At 41.8% G+C, this 21,432-nt stretch overlaps 1 protein-coding gene across 2 annotated transcripts in view; it reads right to left on the reverse strand.

Moving 5' to 3' along the window:
• Ube2k (ubiquitin conjugating enzyme E2 K) overlaps positions 1–21,432 on the reverse strand; it is a 66,905-nt gene that overhangs the window by 32,571 nt on the left and 12,902 nt on the right. The window contains exon 2 of one of the 2 annotated variants that reach the window (XM_045161555.1): positions 6,342–6,435. The exons of the other annotated variant lie outside the window; for it this stretch is intronic. Coding sequence (XP_045017490.1) covers positions 6,342–6,435 — 94 coding nt within the window. The remainder of the gene's footprint in view (positions 1–6,341; positions 6,436–21,432) is intronic. 2 annotated transcript variants of the gene reach the window in all.

The following is a 21,432-nucleotide window of genomic DNA, read 5'->3' on the forward strand; positions in this document are numbered from 1 at the left end:
CACTGCCTGGCTAAATCTGTCCTTAAATACCCAAAACAATCTTTAAGGAGCAGTTTGAGAGCCCAAAAAATACCATTTCTTTTTCCCAAGGTAGAGTCTTGTGCTAGCCCAGGCTATCCCAGATTCCACTATGCAGTATAAGGGTGGCCTCAAAATACTATTTCTACTCCATGTTATGTGGTTTCTTTTGCTTTATTACAGGACAATTTTCACTACTGTAGGATAAGCCCTAACACTGTGCGCCAATTAATGGTGGATATGCTATGAGAGGAGCATCATCATTGTGTAAACACCACAGAATATTAAGACAGTGATGATGTCACTAGGCAATGTAATCTCAAGGGCCCACTGTCATTCAGATGACCCATCAATGAACTATGGGGCTTTTATAAACACTATATAAAATAACAATCTTCACTAGAAAACATTTATGCTTGAAAAATAATACTTTAGGGAAAAATCTTGCTATGTTGTTCAGGCTGGTCTGGACTTTAAACTTCTGCAACTCTTCCATCTTACTCTCTTAAAATGATTGCACCTACAGGTGTGTGCCATTATACCCTGCTTAAAGAATAGCTTCCAGGGCTATAGAGATGACTCAGAGGTTAAGGCACTTGCCTGCAAAGCCTAAGGACCCTGAGTAAATTCACCAGCACCCACATAAAGCCATATGCACAGTGGTGTATGCATCTGGAGTTCATTTGCAGCAGCTGAAGGGCCTGGTGTGCACATTCTCTTGCTCTCTCTGCTTATAAATAAATGAATAAAAATATTTTTAAAAGAAATAAATGGGATACTGTTTATAATCATGGAAGTTGTTAATAAAAAATTGAAGAGAAAATAAATAAATTTTTTAAGAAAAGAAGAAAGAAAGCTTCCAATATCATGTAGCTAAGGCTGCCCTACAGTTCATTTATATATCCAGGCTGACCTCAAACTTGTGGCAATCCACCTACCTCAGATCCCCAAGTGCTGGGATTGCAGGCATGTGGCACAGTGCCTGGCCAAACATTTACAAACTTTAGCTTCCTCAAAAGGGGAAAAGAAAATGGGATGAAAATTACTGAACTACCCATTTAAATTCCACAAATTTAAAATAGCTGTTTGAAAAAAAAATACACTAAATTTTTCTTGGGTCATGAAGTTATTTAGGCAAAAGAAGAAAACTAAGTTAATAAGCAATATGACAAGCTTCCTACAAATATGCTACTTGCCAATCTGGTCATATTTTTTGTGTATTTGTGTATGACATATGCAAGCCACAGTGCATGTGCAGACGCCAAGGGACAACCTCAGGGCTGTCACATTCTACCTTTCTTCAAGACAGGATCTCTTGGGCTGAAGAGATGGCTAAGTGGTTAAGACATTTGCCTGCAAAGCCAAAGGACCTCCGTTCTAATCCCTAGGACCCACGAAAGCCAGATGCACAAGGTGGCACATACGTCTGGAGTTCATTCGCAGTGGCAGGAGGCCCTCGTGCTCCCATTCTCTCTCTCCCTATCTCTGAGCACCCCCTCAAATAAGTAAATAAAAATAAAGTTAAAAAAAAAAAAAAAAGACAGAGTCTCTTGATATTTCACTGATGTCTATGTCAGTCAAGTCCCTGAAAATCCTGGCACCACCAATGGTTGCCCCCAAGGACTGGGCCACACTGCTTCTAGCTTTACATGAGTGCTGAATCAAGATCAGGTCAGTAGGCTTATAAGCAAAGGTTTTTACCTGCTGAGCCATCTCCCCAACTCAATCAGGTTAGTTTCAATATTATATAAAGTTGCTTATTAAAGATAAACATTTCACATATAAATTTTTGCTTTAGCTTTAAAAAGTTTAATCAAAGCCAGGGTGGTGGCACATGACTTTAATCCCAGCACTCAGGAGGCAGAGGTAGAAGGATCACTAAAGCTGAGTTCAAAGCCACCCTGAAATTACATAATGAATTCCAGGTCATCCTGGACTAGAGTGAGAAGCTACCTTGAAAATCAAAAAGTTCAGATCAAAAACAAAAATAGGAGCCAGGCATAATCATATATGCCTTTAATCCCAGAACTCAAGAGGCCAAGAGGATCTTCATGAGTTTGAGGCCACCGTGAGACAGTGAATTCCAGGTCAGCCTCGGCTGGAGTAAATTTCCACCTCCAAAAACCAAACCAAACCAAATCAAGACAAAAGTAGGAGATGGAAAGATGGCTTAGCAGTTAAGGTGCCTGGCTACAAAGCCAAAGAAGCCAGGTTTGATTCCTCACAAGCCATGTAAACCAGATGCACATGATGGTGAAGCATATGGAGGTCACTTGCAATGACTAGAGGCTCTGAGACATCCTCTCTCTTTCTAATGAAAATATTTTAAAAACAAAAAAATAAAATAAGAAACAAAACTATGTGGAGCTGGGCATGGTGGTGCATGTGTTTAATCCCAGCACTCAGATAGCAAAGGAGGGTCACTGTAAGTTTGAGGCCAGCCTGAGACTGTAAGCCAGATGCACAAGGTAGCACATGCGTCTGTAGTTTGTAGTGCCTGGAGGCGCTGGCATGCCCATTCTCCCGGCCCTCTCTCTACTCTCTCAAATAAATAAGTAAACTTTTTAAAAAGGGTGATTGTTTGCAAAACCCAATGCCTAGCTTCAATTCCCCAGTACCCATATAAAGCCAGATGCAAAAAGTGGCACATGAGTCTAGAGTTCATTTGCAGTGGCAACAGTCCCTTGAGCACCCATACACTCTCACTCTGTCCATCTGCCTCTTTCTATAAGAAACAAAGAGAAAAGCCAGGCGTGGTGGTGCACGCCTTTAATCCCAGCACTTGCAGGCAGAGGTAGGAGGATCACTGAGAGTTCAAAGCCACCCTGAGACTACAGAGTGAATTCCAGGTCAGCCTGGGTTAGAGTGAAACCCTACCTGGGTGGGGGGGGGGGAGAAAGAGAGGGAGGAAGGAAGGAGAAAGAAAAGACAGATAAGCTTATTTAAAACCAAAACTAGGGCTGGAAATATGGCTTAGCAGTTAAGGAACTTGCCTGAAAAACCGAAGGACCCAGGTTTGACTCCCCAGGACTCACGTAAGCAAGATGCATAAGGTGGTGCATGCATATAGAGCTCATATGCAGTAAATAGAGGCCCTGGCACAACCATTCATTCTTTCTAAATGCCTTTCTTTTCTATCTGCACACCCCCCACACAAATTAAAAAAAAAAAAAAAAACAAGTGTGCTAAGAGGGCAAAACAAATAAACAAAAAGAACTTAAGGGGTTGGAGAGAAGGCTTAGCATGGAAGATGCTTGCCTGCAAAGACAAGGACCCATGTTCTACTTTCAGATGCCACGTTAGCCAGATCCACAAAGGTGAAGCAAGCTTAAGGTCCACATGCACACAAGGAGGCGCATAAGTATGGAGTCCGTTTGCAGTGGCTGAAGGCACTAGTGTGCCTATTCTCCCCTCTCTCTCAAATAAAAATAGGGGTGGAGAGACAGCTTAGTAGTTAAGGCATTTGCCTACAAAGCCAAAGGACCCAGGTTCGATTCCCCAGGACCCACATAGGCCAGACGCACAAGATAACACATGCATCTGGAGTTCATTTGCAGTGGCAGGATGCCCTGGTGTACCCACTCTCTTTCTCTCTCTCTCTCTCTCTCAAATGATAAAAATAAAATATTTTAGCTGGACATGGTGGGGCACAACTTTAATCCCAGCACTTAAGAGGGAGATGTAGGAGGATCACCATGTGTTCGAGGCTACCAAGACTACATAATGAATTTCAGGTCAGCCTGAGTTAGAGTAAGACCACTACCTCCAAAAAACAACAAAAAATAAAAATAAAAAATAGACAACAAAACAAAAGCCCAAACAGTTAAAAATCAACAAAAATTATAGTATGTTTCTTATCTTAAATTACTCCAAAACATGTGTACATTACCCACTTTTACAAATCCACCTATTTATGAAACACTGCTAAGGGGTAATGAACATTTAACTATCAACAAAGGAGGATCCTTACAATAAGCCTGTCTTAGAGCTAAAAGAGTTCTATAATTGATAATGTTATTGTTCTACTTCACTTTAAAAATACAGCTGGAGCTGGGCATGATAGCGCATGCCTTTAATCCCAGCAGAGGTAGGAGGATCGCCCTGAGTTCAAGGTCAGCCTGGGCTAGAGCAAGACCCTATCTCGAAAAACACACCCCCAAAAAATAATAAAATAAAAATATATATACAAATTTAAAAAGTAACCCATAACAATTATGGGGCTGGGATACTACTCAGTTTATACAGTGTTTGGCTAACATTCATGAAGCCTTGGATTTGATCCCTAGCACCAGCCAAAAAAAAGGTGGGGCACATAACAAAATAAAGATCAAATACAAGCCAGGCAGTGGTGGCTCATGCCTTTAGAATCCCAGCATTCAGGAGTCAGAGTTGAGAGTTCCAGGCCAGCCTGAGAATACATAATGAATTCCAGGTCAGCATGGGCTAGAGTGAGCCCTACTTCAAAAAACCAAAATAAATAAATAAAATCAATTACAATACCTGCCCTTCAAGAATCTAGAAGATCCAAAAAATAAAAAGCATATATATATAAAAAGCCAGGCATGGTGGCACAAGACTTTAGTTCCAGCATTTGGGAGACAGAGATAAGAGAATTGTTGTGAGTTCCGGGCCATTCTTAAGACTACACAGTGAATTCCAGGTCAGCATGGGCTAGTATGAGAACCTCACTACATTGAAAAAAATAATAAGAAGTAGAAAAAATGGAAAGAAAGTGTGGTCATACTAAAGACACCTTATATTCTTTAAGGTTCTGAATGAAAACAAAAAGCAGAATGTAATCAAGAATATTACATTTTTCTAAAGTGTTGTTTTGTTTTGTTGGTGGTGGTGTTTTTGGTTACCTCACTACAGATTACAGATACCACCACAAAGTAGTCATAACCACACTTGAAACATATGGTCAATCCTGAGTTAATGAAAAGCAGTAAGTTATTTACATAAAGCCTAGCCTTTGAAGTAAAAAAGCTGTCAGAAGTCAACTCCCAGTAGTTATACTCAAGATGTTTGACTTCCGACAAATCATTCAACTTCTTCAAGCTTAAGTTTATCTATGAAAGTGGTAATTATACTTACCTCGTAAGATTTTTATTGTATAGACCAAATGAGAAAATACAGGTAATGCTCTTACAAATTAAGAGCTACCACATACTGCTTCCTAGTAAACAAGTACTTATATGCAAGAGTCATGGTTAGTCTATATAATCCAAATTTACAATATCCATTTGCAAAATTTTGCCTAGTAAATTAAAATACTATAAAGTTTTTTCCTATATCTTATGCCCAATTCTGTGTTCTGTAATTTAGGAACAAAGATTAGCAAAACTATCTCTTCCCCTCATTTCTATGTGTCTTAAAATGATGACTGAAAGTGGTCCTAAATAAAGTAAGCAAGCATTGGGACTACAACCTATATAAAGACATGAAAATGAATTATTAAGCCAGGTGTGGTAGTGCATGCCTTTAATCCCTGTACTTGGGAGGCTGAGGTAGGAAGATCACTGTTGAGTTCAACGCCAACTTGAGACTACATAGTGAGTTCCTGGTCAACCTGGGCTAGAGGGAGACCTTACCTCAAAAAAAAAAAAAAAAAAAGGAAAGAAAATAAAACATTAAATAACAGGGGAAAGGAGCTTTAAAAATAAAAACATTTTGAGTATGTATAAAGGCCAGAGGTTGACACCAAGTGTCTTACAAGATCACTCACTCTTCCCTTCATTTTACTGAAGCAGGGTCTGCTTGCCCCACAGATTATGCCTCACCTCCCATGCATGATGGGATTACAGGCTGGGGATTTGAACTCTAGTTCTCATAATGCACAGAAAGAGCTTTACTGACTGAGCCATGTCCCCAGACCTATTAGTGACAATTTTAAGGCTACTTTTGTTTTAAGAACCATATGAAGGGTAAATGAGAATATATGGTCTGTCCAAATTTAAGGCTTAACATTATTTATGTTTTATTCTGTTTTGCTATACAGTTTGTGATGACTTTAGATAAAAGAATTGGGCATAAGATATAGTAAAATGCTTTAAACTACAACAGAATAAAACATACAAAATGTTAAACTCTAGCCTATTATAATCTGTAACTTGGGCTCTGCTACATCTATTTTGGAGAAAAGAAAAAAATAGCTAAAATTCAGTAAGAAAAATCAATCTACATAAAAGTCAAAAATTGAAGAAAACCCTAAATCAAATGAAATTACCTTCTATGTAGTTTATAAAGGCTCAAGATTGTTCTCATTGAATGTTTCAGACGAGTTCTAAAACGCACAAGATTGTGAGACAGAAGAAAGTACTTGCCTTCATATGGTGTGTCTGGAGGTCCTGCTATTTCTCCTCTTAATTCTGTAAAATTCTCATCTACAAGATCTACTTTAATTTGATTTTTGCTCGTCTTAAAAATAAACAGAAAATAAATGTTAGTTATAGCAGCAAGAAGAAAGCCTATTTTTAAATATTACCTATTAAAAATTTAGCCCCCTTTTTGTAGGTTCAATCATTTGCTCTAGTAAAAAAAAGTGTCTGCTTTCAAAGCAATTATTTAAAAATATTAAAGCACAATACTTCTCGGCCTTTCAGCTGAGGTCAAATGTAAAAATATTTAAAGCAAAGAAACTGACAAATTCTAACTTTAATGCTTTTAATAATAAAAATAATACCACTTAAAGTAACAGTACAATGGCTTGTTGATTTTACAGGCATTTTATTAGGGAAAAAAGACAAATTTTTATATTTGTAAACACATGTGTGTTAGGCCCAAAGTGATATTTATTTCATCTGTAGTTGATTGCTAAGATACCTTATCCCTAACCTACCTGGGCTCTTTATAGATCACATGAAAATTCATGGTCATTAAAAGCCATTTAGGCCATAACTGCTCATATAAATGAATCAACTCTAAATGTTTTAACAGTTAACTGATTAAAATACCACACCATCCAATGCAATGTCAAAAACCCAGAAACAATGGCAAAAGTCTTAATACAACACTAAAATCTTCTAATTACTTCAACTTATTTTTTTCTCCTTAGCTTACTTCAATAACAACTGGCTAGTATCTAAAACAAGCCTACTTTAAATTTATCTACATCTACTTACTTTGCACTTATGTGTTTCTAAAGTACTTTCCTATCTATAATATTCCTTAAATCTTTTAATCTTATGTTAGTCCATATTCAAGATTCCTGGTGACCTTAAATGGTTCAGAAAACCATCCAACATAATTTACATTAACATTCCCTAGTACCTACCTACATTCTCTCCACTTACATTCATTCTCATAAGCATATAAGTATCATGCCGGTCTATACTAGGTATTCTTTTCATTTTTAGTTTTCTGAGGTAGGGTCTCACTGTAGCTCAGGCTGACCTGGAACTCATGGTGATCCTCCTAACTCTGCCTCCTGAGTGCTGGAATTAAATCCATGCGCCACCATGCCAGATTCACAAGGTGGCACATGCCTCTGGAAGTTTGTTTGCAGTGGCTAGAGGCTCTATTGGTGCGCTCAAGCTCTCTCTCTCTCTCTGCCTCTTTCACTCTCTCAAATAATTTTTTTTTTAAAAAAAGAATTGTATCTTTCAGATCAGATCAATGCTTCCGAAGATCCCTATAGCATAACACTTTGGGGAAAGGCTGGGTAGTATGGTAGTGCATGCCTTTAATTTCAGCACTCAGGAGGCAGAGGTTAAGTGGATTGCCATGAGCTTGAGACCAGCCTGGGACTACACAGTGAATTCTAGGTCAGCCTGGGCTAGCGTGAGACACTCCAAAAACAAACAAACAAAAAAAAGTTTTTGGGAGGCTGGAAAGATAGCTTAGTGATCAAGGCACTTGCCTGCAAAGCCAAAGGACCTAGGTCCGATTCCCCAGTAGTCACATAGGCCAGTGCACAAGGTGGCACATGCATCTGGAGTTTGTTTGCATTGGCTAGAGGCCCTGGCATGCCCGTTCTCTCTCTCTGCCTCTTCCCCCCCTTCAAATAAATAAAAATAATTAAAAAAAAAAAAGTTTTGATGGGCTGGAGGAGAGATGGCTTACCAGTTAAGGCACTTGCCTGCAAAGCCAAAAGACCTTGGTTAGATTCCCCAGGACCCACGGAAGGGGGTTAAAAAAAAAAAAGTAAAAATAAATAAATAAATAAAATTTTGAGACAGGCGTGTGATGGCACATGTCTTTAATCCCAGTACTTGGGAGACAGAGGCTGGTGGATCACCATGAGTTCAAGGCCACCCAGAGACTACCTAGTGAATTCCAGGTCAGCCTGAACTAAAATGAAACCCTACCTTGAAAAACAAAAAAAAAGTTTTGGGAAGGAAGGACAGAGGCAACAAAGATTAGAAAAACTGCTTCTCAAAACTGTTCCAATTCTCTGGTTAGTTAAATGCTAAACAAATAATTATGAATTTTCTACATGTCCTTATTTCTGTTCATACTCCTCCCTCAAATTTTAAATTCGGAGGGGAAAAATGGACTTTTGTATCTAAGTCTAGAGAAAGAACATTGTTAGTGTGTGAAGAACTTACTAAATCATAAAAAGGTTCAAGAAAAGACCATCACCATCATGAATACCACTTTACGGAAGTAATCTATGGGCTGGAGAGATGGCTTAGCAGTTAAGGCAGTTGCCTGCAAAGCCAAAGGATCCAGATTCGATTCTCCAGGACCCACGTTAGCCAGATGCACAAGGGGGCACGCACTTCTGGAGTTGGTTTGCACAGTGGTTTGCAGTGGCCAGAGGTCCTGGGGTGCCCACTATCTCCCTCTTTCTCTTTCAAATAAATAAAGTATTAAAAAAAAAAAAGAAGTAATCTTTATGGTCTAGAATAGGGTCTTTATCTGCTGATAACTAAAGATAAAAAGAAAATGTAAAGTTAAAAACAAGGATTTGGGGCTGGGGAGATAGATAGTTCAGAGGTCAAAAGCATTTTCTTGGAAAGCCTGATGACCCAGGTTCAATTCCCCAGTAACCATGTAAAGCCAGATTCAAATAGGCCCTGGTGTACCCATTCTCCTTCCTTCTTCTGTCTTTCCATCTCACCCTCAAATATATAAATTAAAAAAAAAAAAAACAAGAATTTTTCACAGCTCAATTTTTCTAACAAGTTAAAAATTATCTTTTAAGGGCTGGAGAGATGGCTTAGTGGTTAAGTGCTTGCCTGGGAAGCCTAAGGACCCCACTTCAAGGCTCGGTTCCCCAGGACCCACGTTAGCCAGATGCATAAGGGGGAGCGTGCATCTGGAGTTCATTTGCAGTGGCTGGAAGCCCTGGTACTCCCATTCTCACTCTTCCTCTCTCTCTCTCTCTCGCTATCACTCTCAAATAAATAAATAAAGATTAAAAAATACTTAAAAAAATTATCTTTTAAGCCAGGCATGATGGCACATACCTTTAATCCTAGGTACTTGGGAATTCAAGGCCAGCCTGAGCCTACATAATGAATTCCAGGTCAACCAAAAACACTTAATTAATTATCTTTAAAACCCAGTATGATTCAAGCATCTAATTATTTTCACAATTCAAAACTCTCCTACCCCAGACACTAACTTACAGTCTCAGAGTATGGCTGAAGAATATTAGGAAATAGAAAAGGCAAGACAATTAATTGTCTTTGGAGTCAGACAGAGGGATGTGTACTGAATCCTAGTTTTGTCACTTATGTTACTGCCTTAGCATTGTTAGTTGACACCTAAATCTCAATTTTGTTAATATAAAATAAGGATACTCATTTTATTTTGAGCATATGATTTCAACTATTTGTGTAACCTGACCCTTACTTTTTGGCAGGGGTATGAACTAAACTCAAGGCTCTAGACATGCTAGGTAAGCTATATCACCAGTTTAGTCTGCTAAGCACAAGCTGCATTGTTACCCTTTAGCTAACAATGCTAACTACAAAACCTTTGATATCCAAGTCTTATTTTATAAAAATTACTTCACAGTCCTGCTGCTAGTCTAAGAATGGCAATGTACTTTCTAAAACTATACAACAAAACCCTGTGTCCACAACAGAAGAGGCCATGGTGGCACACACCTTTAATCCCAGCACCTGGAAGGCAGGGGTAGGAGGATCACTGTGAGTCTGAGGCCACAAGGAGACTACATAGTGAATTCCAGGTCAGCCAGAACTACAGTAAGACCCTACCTTGAAAAACAAAAATAAATAAAAAATAAAATTTTCTTGGCTGGAGAGATGGCTTAGTGGTTAAGGTACTTGCCTGCAAAGCCTACGGACCCAGGCTTGAGTCCCCAGTGCCAATGTAAGCCAGATGCACATGGTGGCACATGCATCTGGAGCTCATATGCAGTGGTTAAGAGGCCCTGGCAGGCCCGTTCTCTATCTGCCTGACACCCCCCAAATAAATAAATAAAAAAGAAATAAAAAAATTTTTTCCAGGGCTGGAGAGATGGCTTAGCTGTTAAGCGCTTGCCTGTGAAGCCTGAGGACCCCGGTTCAAGGCTTGATTCCCCAGGACCCACGTTAGCCAGATGCACAAGGACATCTGGAGTTCGTTTGCAGTGGCTGGGCCCTGGCATGTCTATTCTCTCTATCTCCCTCTCCCTCTGTCTTTCTCCCTCTGTCGCTCTCAAATAAATAAATAAAAATAAACAAAAAAATGAAAATAAATAATTCCAATTATTTACATTTTTCAAAATATGCTTTGCCCAATAATTAACTTAAGATTTAGCACATTTCAATCTGCACTAGCCTCATCCAAGTACTCAGAAGTCACACATGGTAGGCAAGGTAGAGTAAATTACTAGCTGCCAAGCAAATGAGGAGAGAAGAAACTGGAAGAACCTGAAAATGAGTATGCAGAAAATGCTCTGGATTTAGATAAGGCTAGTGACTTGTTTGGGAATATTCTGAGGACCACTAAATCACTTAAAAAATAACTTTTGAGCCAGGCGTGGTAGCGCACACCTTTAATCCCAGCACTCAGGAGGCAGAGGAAGAAGGATCACGGTGAGTCTGGAGGCCAGCCTGAGAATACATAGTGAATTCCTGATCAGCCTGGACTAAAGGAAGACCCTACCTTGAAAAGCAAAAACAAAAAAAATAGCAAAATCATATACTGATAAAGGCATAATGCAAAGTGAAAGGAGGAGCTTGCAGAAGAGTGTTTAGTACATTACCATTTACCCATTTTTATTTAAAATAGTTTACTTACTTTCAAGCAGAGAGAGAGAAAACTGCATACAAAGTACAGACATATGAGCCAGTTGATGTATCTGATTTATATGGGTACTGGGGAATCACACTTGGGCTTTACCCCCCAGAACCCACATAAGCCAGATGTACAAGGTGGTTCATGCATCTGGAGTTTGTTTGCAGTGGTGAGAGGCCTTGGCGCACCCATTCTCTCCCTCTCAGAAATAAATCAATCAATCCAAAGAGAGAGGGAGAGAGAGAGAGAAGGAAGAGCTGAGTGTGGTGGCGCATGACTTTAATCCCAGCACTCTGGAGGCAGAGGTAGGAGGATCACTGTGAGTTTGAAGCCACCCAGAGACTACATAGTGATTTCCAGGTCAGCCTGAACCACAGTGAAACCCTACTTCGAAAAACAAAACAAACAAACAAAAGGGGGGGGGTGCTTAGCAGATAAAGATACTTTCCTGCAAAGCCAAAGGACTCAGGTTCAATTTTCCAGTACACACATAAAGTCAAACGCACAATGGGGCACATGAGTCTCCAGTTCTGTTGCAGTGGCTAGAGGCCTTGGTGTGCCCATTCTTTCTCTCTCCCCCTCTTTTTCTCTCACACACACACAATAAACAAATGCTTAAAAAATTGTGACAGGGCTGAAGGGATGGCTTAGTGGTTAAGGCATTTGCCTGCAAAGCCAAAGGACCCAGGTTCAATTCCCCAGGACCCATGTTAGCCAGATGCACAAGGGGCATATACATCTGGAGTTCATTTGTAGTGACTGGAGGCCCTGACACGCCCATTCTCTCCCTCTCTTTCTATGAAACAAATAATAAATATTTTAAAATTGTGACCAAATATTTTGGTGTATATGTGTGCATGCATGTGGAGACCCAGACAACAACCTTGGGTATTACCCTTAAGTATACCTACTACCTCTTTTTAAGGTCTTTCACTGCCCTGAAGTCTACCTCATTAGGCTAGGCTGGCTGGTCAGTGAGCTCCAGGGATCTGCAGATTACTACTTTCCCAAAATTGGGATTATAGGAATGTACCACTATACCTAGCATTTATGTGGGTACTGGGAAGAATTCCAGCCCTCATGCTGGCAAGGCAAGCACTTTCCTATGTCATCTCCTCAGACCCACTATAATATTTTAAGCCAGGAATCATGGTGTATGCCTGTGATCCCAGTAATGAGGAGGGAAGAAAGAGGATCTCAAATTCAACACCAGCCTTAGTTACACAGCAAGTTCCAGCCATTCCTAATCTACACAGCTGAAAAGATTGCTCAGCAGTTAAGAGGCTTGTCTGAAATGTCTAACAACTTGGGTTTGATTCCCCAGTATTCACATGCAGATGCACAAAATGACTGGAAGTCCTCGTGCACCTATTCTCTCCCCTCGCCCACTCTGCTTGCAAATGACAGATATAGATAGATAGATAGGTAGGTAGGTAGGTAGGTAGGTAGGTAGGTAGGTAGGTAGATAGATAGATAGATAGATAGATAGATAGATAGATAGATAGCTAGCTAGCTAGCTAGCTAGCTAGCTAGCTGGCTGGCTGGCTGGCTGGAGAGATAGATGGCTTAGTGGTATGGCACTTGTCTGCGAAGCCTAAGGATCCAGATTCAATTCCCCAGTATGGCTTTCATTTGCAATGGCTAAAGGCCTTGGTACACCAATTTTCTCTGTCTTTCACACTCTCAAATAAATAAATATTTTTTAATGTTCAATTTTATGCTGGGCACAGTGGCGTATGCCTTTAATCCCAGCACTCAAGAAAGAGCTGGGTGTGGTGACGCACGCCTTTAATCCCAGCACTTGGGAGGCAGAGGTAGGAGGAGCGCTGTAAATTTGAGGACACCCTGAGACTATATAGTGAATTCCAGATCAGCCTGAGCTAGAGCAAGACTCTACTTCCCGGGGTGGGGGTGGGGGGAAGAAGCATGATTAACTGATAAGCCATCTCTCCAAACCTTTTAACATATTGTTTGAATTTAATAAAAATTTCAAGTAGTATGAGAACAATGACTTTCCTCTCAAATATATTAATCTCTCCAAGAGAAGTAGTAACTATATTGATTGTATCACATACACCTCAGAGTTCTCTAATAGACTAAATTGTGTCTGCCTCCCTGAATTCATGTGTTCAAATCATATTGTGCTAATTATGTGCTAGTATATAGATCTGATTATCCTTTTGAGAGACAATTAGATGAGGCCATGAGCACAACAGGATTGGTATCCTTATAAAAGAGACACAAGAGCCAGCCATGGTGGCACACACCTTTAATCCAAGTACTGGGGACGCCAGGGTAGGAGGACTGCTATGAGTTTAAGGCCAGCCTGAGACTACATAGTGAATTAATTCCAGATCAGCCTGGGCTGGAGTGAGAGCCTCCCATAAAAAACAGTAAGGTGAGGGCTAGAGAGATGGCTTAGCGGTTAAGCACTTGCCTGTGAAGCCTAAGCACCCCGGTTCGAGGCTCGGTTCCCCAGGTCCCACGTTAGCCAGATGCACAAGGGGGCGCACGCGTCTGGAGTTCGTTTACAGAGGCTGGAAGCCCTGGTGTGCCCATTCTCTCTCTCTCCCTCTATCTGTCTTTCTCTCTGTGTCTGTTGCTCTCAAATAAAAAACAAAACAAAAAAAAAACAGTAAGGTGAATTCCCCACAGCTGGTTCATCCCAGCCTCTCAATAACCCCTCTCATCATCATGTCCTCATTTTCCTTCCTACTCCAACTCCACTGACATTTTTCTTGATCTTTCATGCTCCACAACTCTAAAGCTTTCTTTTTCAAAACTTTATGATTCTCACAGAAAGCCCCAAAACAAGTTAAACTCACTCAGCAGAGCTGAGGAGATGGCTTAGCAGTTCAAAATGCTGCTTGAAAAGTCTACAGGCCCAGGTTCAATTACCCAGCCACTCAATAAAGACATATGGACAATCATTTGAAAGGTGAAGAGACTCTACTGCATGAGTGTATACACACACATACACACACACACACACACACACACACACGAACTGGCTCACATAGCCTGCCAGCGATTTTTGAGTACCCACATAAAGCCAGATGCACAAAGTGATGCATACCACCTATGGAGTTTGTCTACAGTGGCAGGAGGCTTTGACATGCTCATTCTCTCACCCCTTTGCTTTTAAATAAACATACTTAAAAAAAAAAAATTAACGCGGCGTGGTGGTACATGTCTTTAATCCCGGCACTCAGGAGACAGAGGTAGGAGGATCACTGTGAGTTAAAGGTCACTCTGAGACTACATAATGAATTCCAGGTCAGCCTGGGCTGGAGAAAGACCGTACCTCAAAAAATCAAAAACATCACCACCAAAAAAAAAGGGGGGGGGAACTCACTTGGTAATTTTTCTCTGTGCCTACCCCAAAAACCACTGCTACAGAAAACAATCAACATCAACTTTTCTACTGAAGACCATGAAAACCAAATGTACATTTAACATTGTCTCTGCTTCTATTAAAGTTTAATCTTTCTATTTATGCTATGAATTCCATCCCTCAGTTCTTTCTAAGGACTTTGCACCTTCCTGGTAAACCAATTAAAAAAAAAGACTTTAATTACTTTTTGGCATAATCAAGTTCTCCTACCCACTTAACATACAAATTCACTCTATAGCTACTAGAATTTTTTTAAAGGATCCCTTAAAGCAAGATCTCCACCTATGGCCTCTCTGCTCTCCTTGTTCAATAAAAAACTCCTTAAAAGTTGACTGTATTTGCCACTTTCTCCTTGTTTGTTTTTAATTTATTTGCAGAGAGAATGGGAGTGCCAGAGCCTCCAGCAATGCAAACTCCAGGTGCATGTGCTGCTTTGTGCATTTAGCTTCACATGAGTACTGGGGAGTGGAACCAGGTCCTTAGGCTTTGCAGGCAAGTGCCTTAACTGCTAAGCTATCTTTAGAACCCCTATGTTTGTCACCTTACCTCATCTTTCAACAAATTGAATCAAATTTCTTTCTCTTTTTTTCTGAGGCAGGGTCTCATACTAGTCCAGGCTGGTCTGGAACTCACAATGATCCTCCTACCTCTGCCTCGTAATTGCTGGGATTAAGACATGTACTCAGCTCTGATCAGATTTCTACCATCACCATTTCTACAGAAATACTGGTAGAGTGGTACACGCCTGTAATCCCAGCACTTGGGAGGCAGAGATAAAAGGATTGCTGGGAGTTTGAGGCTACTGAGAGTATATAGTGAATTCCATGTCAGCCTGATCTAGAGCAAGACCCTACCTAGAAAAACCAAAAACAAACAAACACAGACAGACAGACAGACAGACTTGTAGAAGACACTGATGGTCACTATGTTGTAAATTCAATTGTCATTTTCCTATTTTACTCTTTCAGTTGCATGACAAATGTAATCTACTTTCACCAGGCATGGTGTTGCATGTATTTAATCCCAGCACTTGGGAGGCAGAGGTAGGAGCATCACCCACAGTCCGAGGCCACCCTGAGATGACATAGTAAATTCCAGGTCAGCCTGAGCTAGGAGACTCTACCTCAAAAAAACAACAACAAAAATCTACTTTCTTCCTACAACTGTCTTCTTTCTCTTGGCTTCAATAATACCACATGTCTGGTTTTCCTAGAACAGCAAATAGTTCACACTCCTTACCTTCTGATAGCTTTCCTCAGTTAAACTGCAATGTCAAAGGGGACAAGAACAAAAACTAGAACTTCATCACAGAACCCCTCCTTTTCAAGGCAATTTCCCCTAAAATTATAGTGTAGTTAGGCTGTGAATATAACACCTGGGCTGAAGAAATGGCTCAGCAGTTAAATATGCTTTCTTAAAAGCCTGACAGCCCAGATTTGATTCCCCAGTACACACATAAAGCCAGAAGCACAAAATAGTGCATGCACCTGGCATTCATTTGCAGAAGCAAGAGGCCCTAGCATACCCATTCTTACTGTCTCTCTGATCAATAAATATTTTAAATATACCACCTATATATCGATGACATCAAATCTCTCTATAGAGTTTGACCTCCAGACTCATAAACTTAAGTGTTTATTTCCTATTTCCCCAACATAAACCTAAAAAGGACAAAGCATAATTCTTGGTCTTCTTCTACACTCCTCCATTTGTTCCTCCACATGCTTTCCCATCTCAAAAATTAGCACCACGTATCTAGTTGCTAAAAAACAAAAGACCTGTATGTTTTTCTAATCCATCAACAACAACAAAAAATTTATTTTATTTATTTGAGAGAACGATAGAGGGAAAGAGGCAGAGAGAGAGAGAGAATGGGCACACCAGGGCCTCCAGCCACTGCGAACGAAATCCAGACACATGCAAAAAACGCTGGAGCCAGGTGTGGTGGTGCACGCCTTTAATCCCAGCACTTGGGAGGCAGAGGGAAGAGGATCGCTGTGAGTTCAAGGACACCCTAAGATTACATAGCGAATTCCAGGTCAGCCTGGGCTAGAGTGAAACCCTACCTCCGGTGGGGGGGTGAGTGGAAGCTGGATGTGGTGGCACAGGCCTTTAAGGTCTCAGGAGGCAGAGGTAGGAGGATCACCAGGAGTTCAAGGCCACACTGAGACTACATAGTGAATTCCGGTTCAGCCTCGGCTAGAGGGAGACACTAGAGGGAGACGGCCTTAAAAAAAGCGAAAAGAGGGCTGGAGAGAAGGCTTAGCGGTTAAGCGCTCGCCTATCAAGCCTATGGAACCCGGTTCGAGGCTCGGTTCCCCAGGTCCCACGTTAGCCAGATGCACAAGGGGGCGCACGCGTCTGGAGTTCGTTTGCAGAGGCTGGAAGCCCTGGCGCGCCCATTCTCTCTCTCTCTCCCTCTATCTGTCTTTCTCTCTGTGTCTGTTGCTCTCAAATAAATAAATAAAAACTGAACAAAAAAAATTTTTTAAAAAAAAAGCGAAAAGAAAAAGAAAAGAAAGGGCTGGAGAGACAGCCATTTAACGGTGCTTGATTGCAAGGCCTGCTGGCCAAGGTTGAACTTTCCAGTACTCACATAAAGCCCAATACAAAAGATGGTGTATATGTTTGGCATTCGTTTACAGTGGTAAACAAGGCCCTGGTGCGTGCACTCACACACACATTAAAATAAAAACAGGGCTGGAGAGATGGCTTAGTGGTTAAGCGCTAGCCTGTGAAGCCGAAGGACCCTGGTTCGAGGCTCAACTCCCCACACATCTGGAGTTCATTTGCAGTGGCTGGCAGCCCTAGCATACCCATTCTCTCTCTCTCTGCCTTTCTCTCTCTGTCACTCTCAAATAAATAAATAAATAAGTAATAAACAAAAAAATAAAAATAAAGGGCAGGGGCGGGAGAGTTGGCTTAGCGGTAACGGCACTTGCCTGCAAAGCCTAAAGACACAGGTTTCATTCCCCAGTACACATGTAAGCCAGATGGTGAATGTGTCTAGATTTCCATTTACAGTGGCTGGAGGCCCTGGTGCGCCCATTCTCTCTCTGTCAAATAAGCAAGAATAAGAAATCTTTAAATAAAATAAAGGGCTGGAGATGACTCAGCAGTTAAGACACTTACCTACAGAGCCGAACAATTGGGGTTCGATTCCCGGACACCCATATAAAAATCAGAAACAGGGCCAGAGGGATGGCTTAGTGGTTAAGGCGCTTGCGAACCCAGATGCACAAAGTGGAGTATGTGGCTGGAGTTCATCTGCAACAGCTGGAAGACCTGAGTTGCTTATTCTGTCTCTCTCCTATCTCTGCTTGCAAATAAGTAAATAAAAATAATTTTAAAAAACCCCATGGGGGCGAGGGGTCCTAGAGAGAGATGGCTTAGCAGTTCAGGCACTTGCCTGCAAAGCCAAAGGACCTCAGTTTAATTGCCCAGGACCCATGTAAGCCAGATGCACAAGGTGGCACATGCACCTGGAGTTTATTTGCACTGGCTGGAGGCCCTGGCATGCTCATTCTTTCTCTCTCTTTCTCTCTCAAATAAATAAATAAATAACAGTATTTTTTAAAATTCCACAAGGGGCTAGAGAGCTGGCTTAGCGGCTAAGAACTTGCTTGTGCCGGGCGTGGTGGCGCATGCCTTTAATCCCAGCACTCGGGAGGCAGAGGTAGGAGGATTGCCATGAGTTCAAGGCCACCCTGAGATGACAGAGTTAATTCCAGGTCAGCTTGGACCAGAGTGAGACCCTACCTCGGTAAAAAAAAAAAAAAAAAAAAAAAAAAAAGAACTTGCTTGTGAAGCCTAAGGACCCCAGATCGAGGCTCAATTCCCCAGTATTCACATTAGCCGGATGCACAAGATGGCACCTGGGAGGCAGAGGTAGGAGGACTGCGATGAGTTTGAGGCCACCCTGAGATTACATAATGAATTCCACGTCAGCCTGAGCTAGAGTGAGACCCTACCTTGGAAAACCAAAAATAAATAAATTAATTAATTAAACAAATAAATGAAGGAAACCAAATAAACAAGTAGAAAAATGTAAAAGGCCAGGACACTTGCCTGAGAAGCCCAGGGACCAAGATTCAACTCCTCAGAACCCATGTCAGCCAGATAAACAAAACAGTGCATACAACTGGAGTTCCTTTGCAGTAGCTATAAGCCCTGGGGCACCACACACACACAAAAAATGCAATAGGGCTGGAAAGATGGCTAAGTGGTTAAGGCACTTACGTGCAAAGCCTAACAAGCCAAGTTCGATTCCCTAGTACTCACATAAATCCAGATGCACAAAGTAGCACATGTATCTGGAATTCATTTATAGCAGCTGGAGACCCTAGTGTGCCAAATATCTCCTGCCTGTACAGTATAGCATCATTTTGTGGGTTTTTTTGTTTTGTTTTGTTTTGTTTTTTTGAGGTAGGGTCTCACTCTGGTCCAGGCTGACCTGGAATTAACTCTGTCATCTCAGGGTGGCCTTGAACTCACGGCAATACTCCTACCTCTGCTGGGATTAAAGGCGTGTGCCACCATGCCCGGCTTCAATTTGTTATTGTTGCTTTTGAGGTAGGGTCTCACTCTAGCCCAGGCTGAAACAGAACTCATTAGGTAGTCTCAGGCTGACCTTGAACACACAGTGACCCTTCTTCCTCTGCCTCCCTAGTGCTGGGAATAAAGGCATGCGCCACCATGCCCGGATACAATTTCACTTTTTTTTTAAGGTTTATCTTATTTTATTCATTTATTTGAGAGTGACAGAGAGAGAAGGAGGGGGAGAATGGGAACACCAGGGCCTCCAGCCACTGCCAACGAACTCCAGATGCATGTGCCATCTTGTGCATCTGCCTTATGTGGGTCCTGGGGAATCAAGCCTGGAACAGGGGTCCTTAGGCTTCACAGGTAAGTGCTTAACTGCTAAGCCATCTCTCCAGCCCACAATTTAATTTTTAAATATGTATTTATTATTTGCAAGCAGAGAAAGTGAGAGGGAGGGAGGCAGATAGAGAAATGGGTACACCAGCACCTCCCACCACTCAGTGCATCTTTCTCTAACTAGGACAATGAGAACTGGCAAACAAGCACCCTTAACCACTGAAACATCTCCCCAGGCCCGCAATTTAATTTTTGTTGTTGTTTTTGTTTGTTTTTTGTGGTAAGTTCTCACTCTAGTCCAGGCTGACCTGGAATTCACTCTGTATTCTCCAGGTGTCCTCAACTCCATGGTGATCCTCCTATCTCTGCCTCTGGACTGCTGGGATTAAAGGCACCACCACACCTGGCCAGTTTAATTTTTTTAAAAATTGTTATCTATTTGAGAGAAAGAAAGAGGCACAGAGAGAATGGGCACATCAAGGCCGTCAGCCACTGCAAGCAAACTCAACGCATGCACTACCTTGTGCATCTGGCTTATGTGAGTCCTGGGGAATTGAACGCAAGTGCCTTAACCACTAACCCATCTCTCCAGGAGGGGGGAGGAAGAAGGGGAAGGGGGAAGGAAGAGAAGGCAGAAAGGGAGGGAAAGAGTTAGCAAAGACCTTGCCTTGAAAAACACAAAATAAATAAGTAATTAATAAAAGGGCTGTGTGTCTGGCCGGGCGTGGTGGCACACACCTTTAATCCTAGCACTTGGGAGGCAGAGGTAGGAGGATCGCCATGAGTTCGAGGCCACCCTGAGACTACACAGCGAGTTCCAGGTCAGCCTGAGCATGAGACCCTACCTCAGACAAAATAAAAGGGGGAGGGCGCTATGTGTCCAGAAGTGGCAGTGCATGTCTTTAATCCCAGCACTCAGGAGACAAGGCTGGACAACTGTGGAACTGGAGTGAGTTCCTAGTCAATCTGGAAAAGAGAGAAGTGTGAAATGAATCCCTTCCTCCCACAAAACTATGATTGGTTGGATGTTCATCCCAGCATTGTGGAGCTGATTACCATGGGTGGCTGGTGAGATGGCTTGGTGCTTAAGGGCATTGCTTGCGAAAGCCTGATGGCCAGGGTTAAATCCCAAATACACATAAAACCAGATACACAAAGTGGCACATGCATCTGGAGTGTATTTCAGTGGATAGAGGACCTAGTGCTCATGTGTGCACAAACTCTCTCCCTGCTTGCAAATAAATAAGTTGAGAACACATACAAATTTATTTTTGCTTTTTTGGGGTTTTTTGTTTTTAAGGTTGGGTTTCACTTCTAGTCCAGGCTGACCTGAAATTCACTATGTAGTCTCAGGCTGGCCTATTAACTGATGGTGATCCTCCTACCTCTACCTCCCTGAGTGCTGGGATTAAACACATGCGCCACCATGCCCAGCTGGATTTATGTTTTTTAAAAAGGTGCTTGCACCAGATACGGTGGTGCATGCCTTTAATCCTAGCACTCCATGAGGCCACCCTGAGACTGCACAGTGAATTCCAGGTCAGCCTGGACTGGAGCGAAACCCTATCTCAATCCCACCCCCAAAAAGGTACTTGCTACCTAAACCTGAGACCCTGAATTCATATCCCAGAACCCACATAAAGACAGACACAACAGTGTCTGTAACCCTCATGCTTCTATGGTGAGATGGGAGACAGGGACAGGACACCCTCCAAGTTGGCAGGCAAGTCTGGCATACACCAGCAGCAAACAACAAGACTCAGCTATAATCCCAACACTACGAAGATGATGTCAAGAGGAACAGTAGTTCAAAGCCACCCTCAGCTACAATTAAAGTTGGAAGGCAGTCTGGGCAATACAAGACCCTGTGGATGGAAGGGAGGGAGGGAGGGATCTTGCCTCATCAAGGTGAAAGGGGAGGACAAATGCTCAAGGTTGTCCTCTGACCTCCG

The sequence above is a fragment of the Jaculus jaculus genome, chromosome 11 (genome assembly GCF_020740685.1).
Source record: "Jaculus jaculus isolate mJacJac1 chromosome 11, mJacJac1.mat.Y.cur, whole genome shotgun sequence".
Taxonomy (NCBI): domain Eukaryota; kingdom Metazoa; phylum Chordata; class Mammalia; order Rodentia; family Dipodidae; genus Jaculus; species Jaculus jaculus.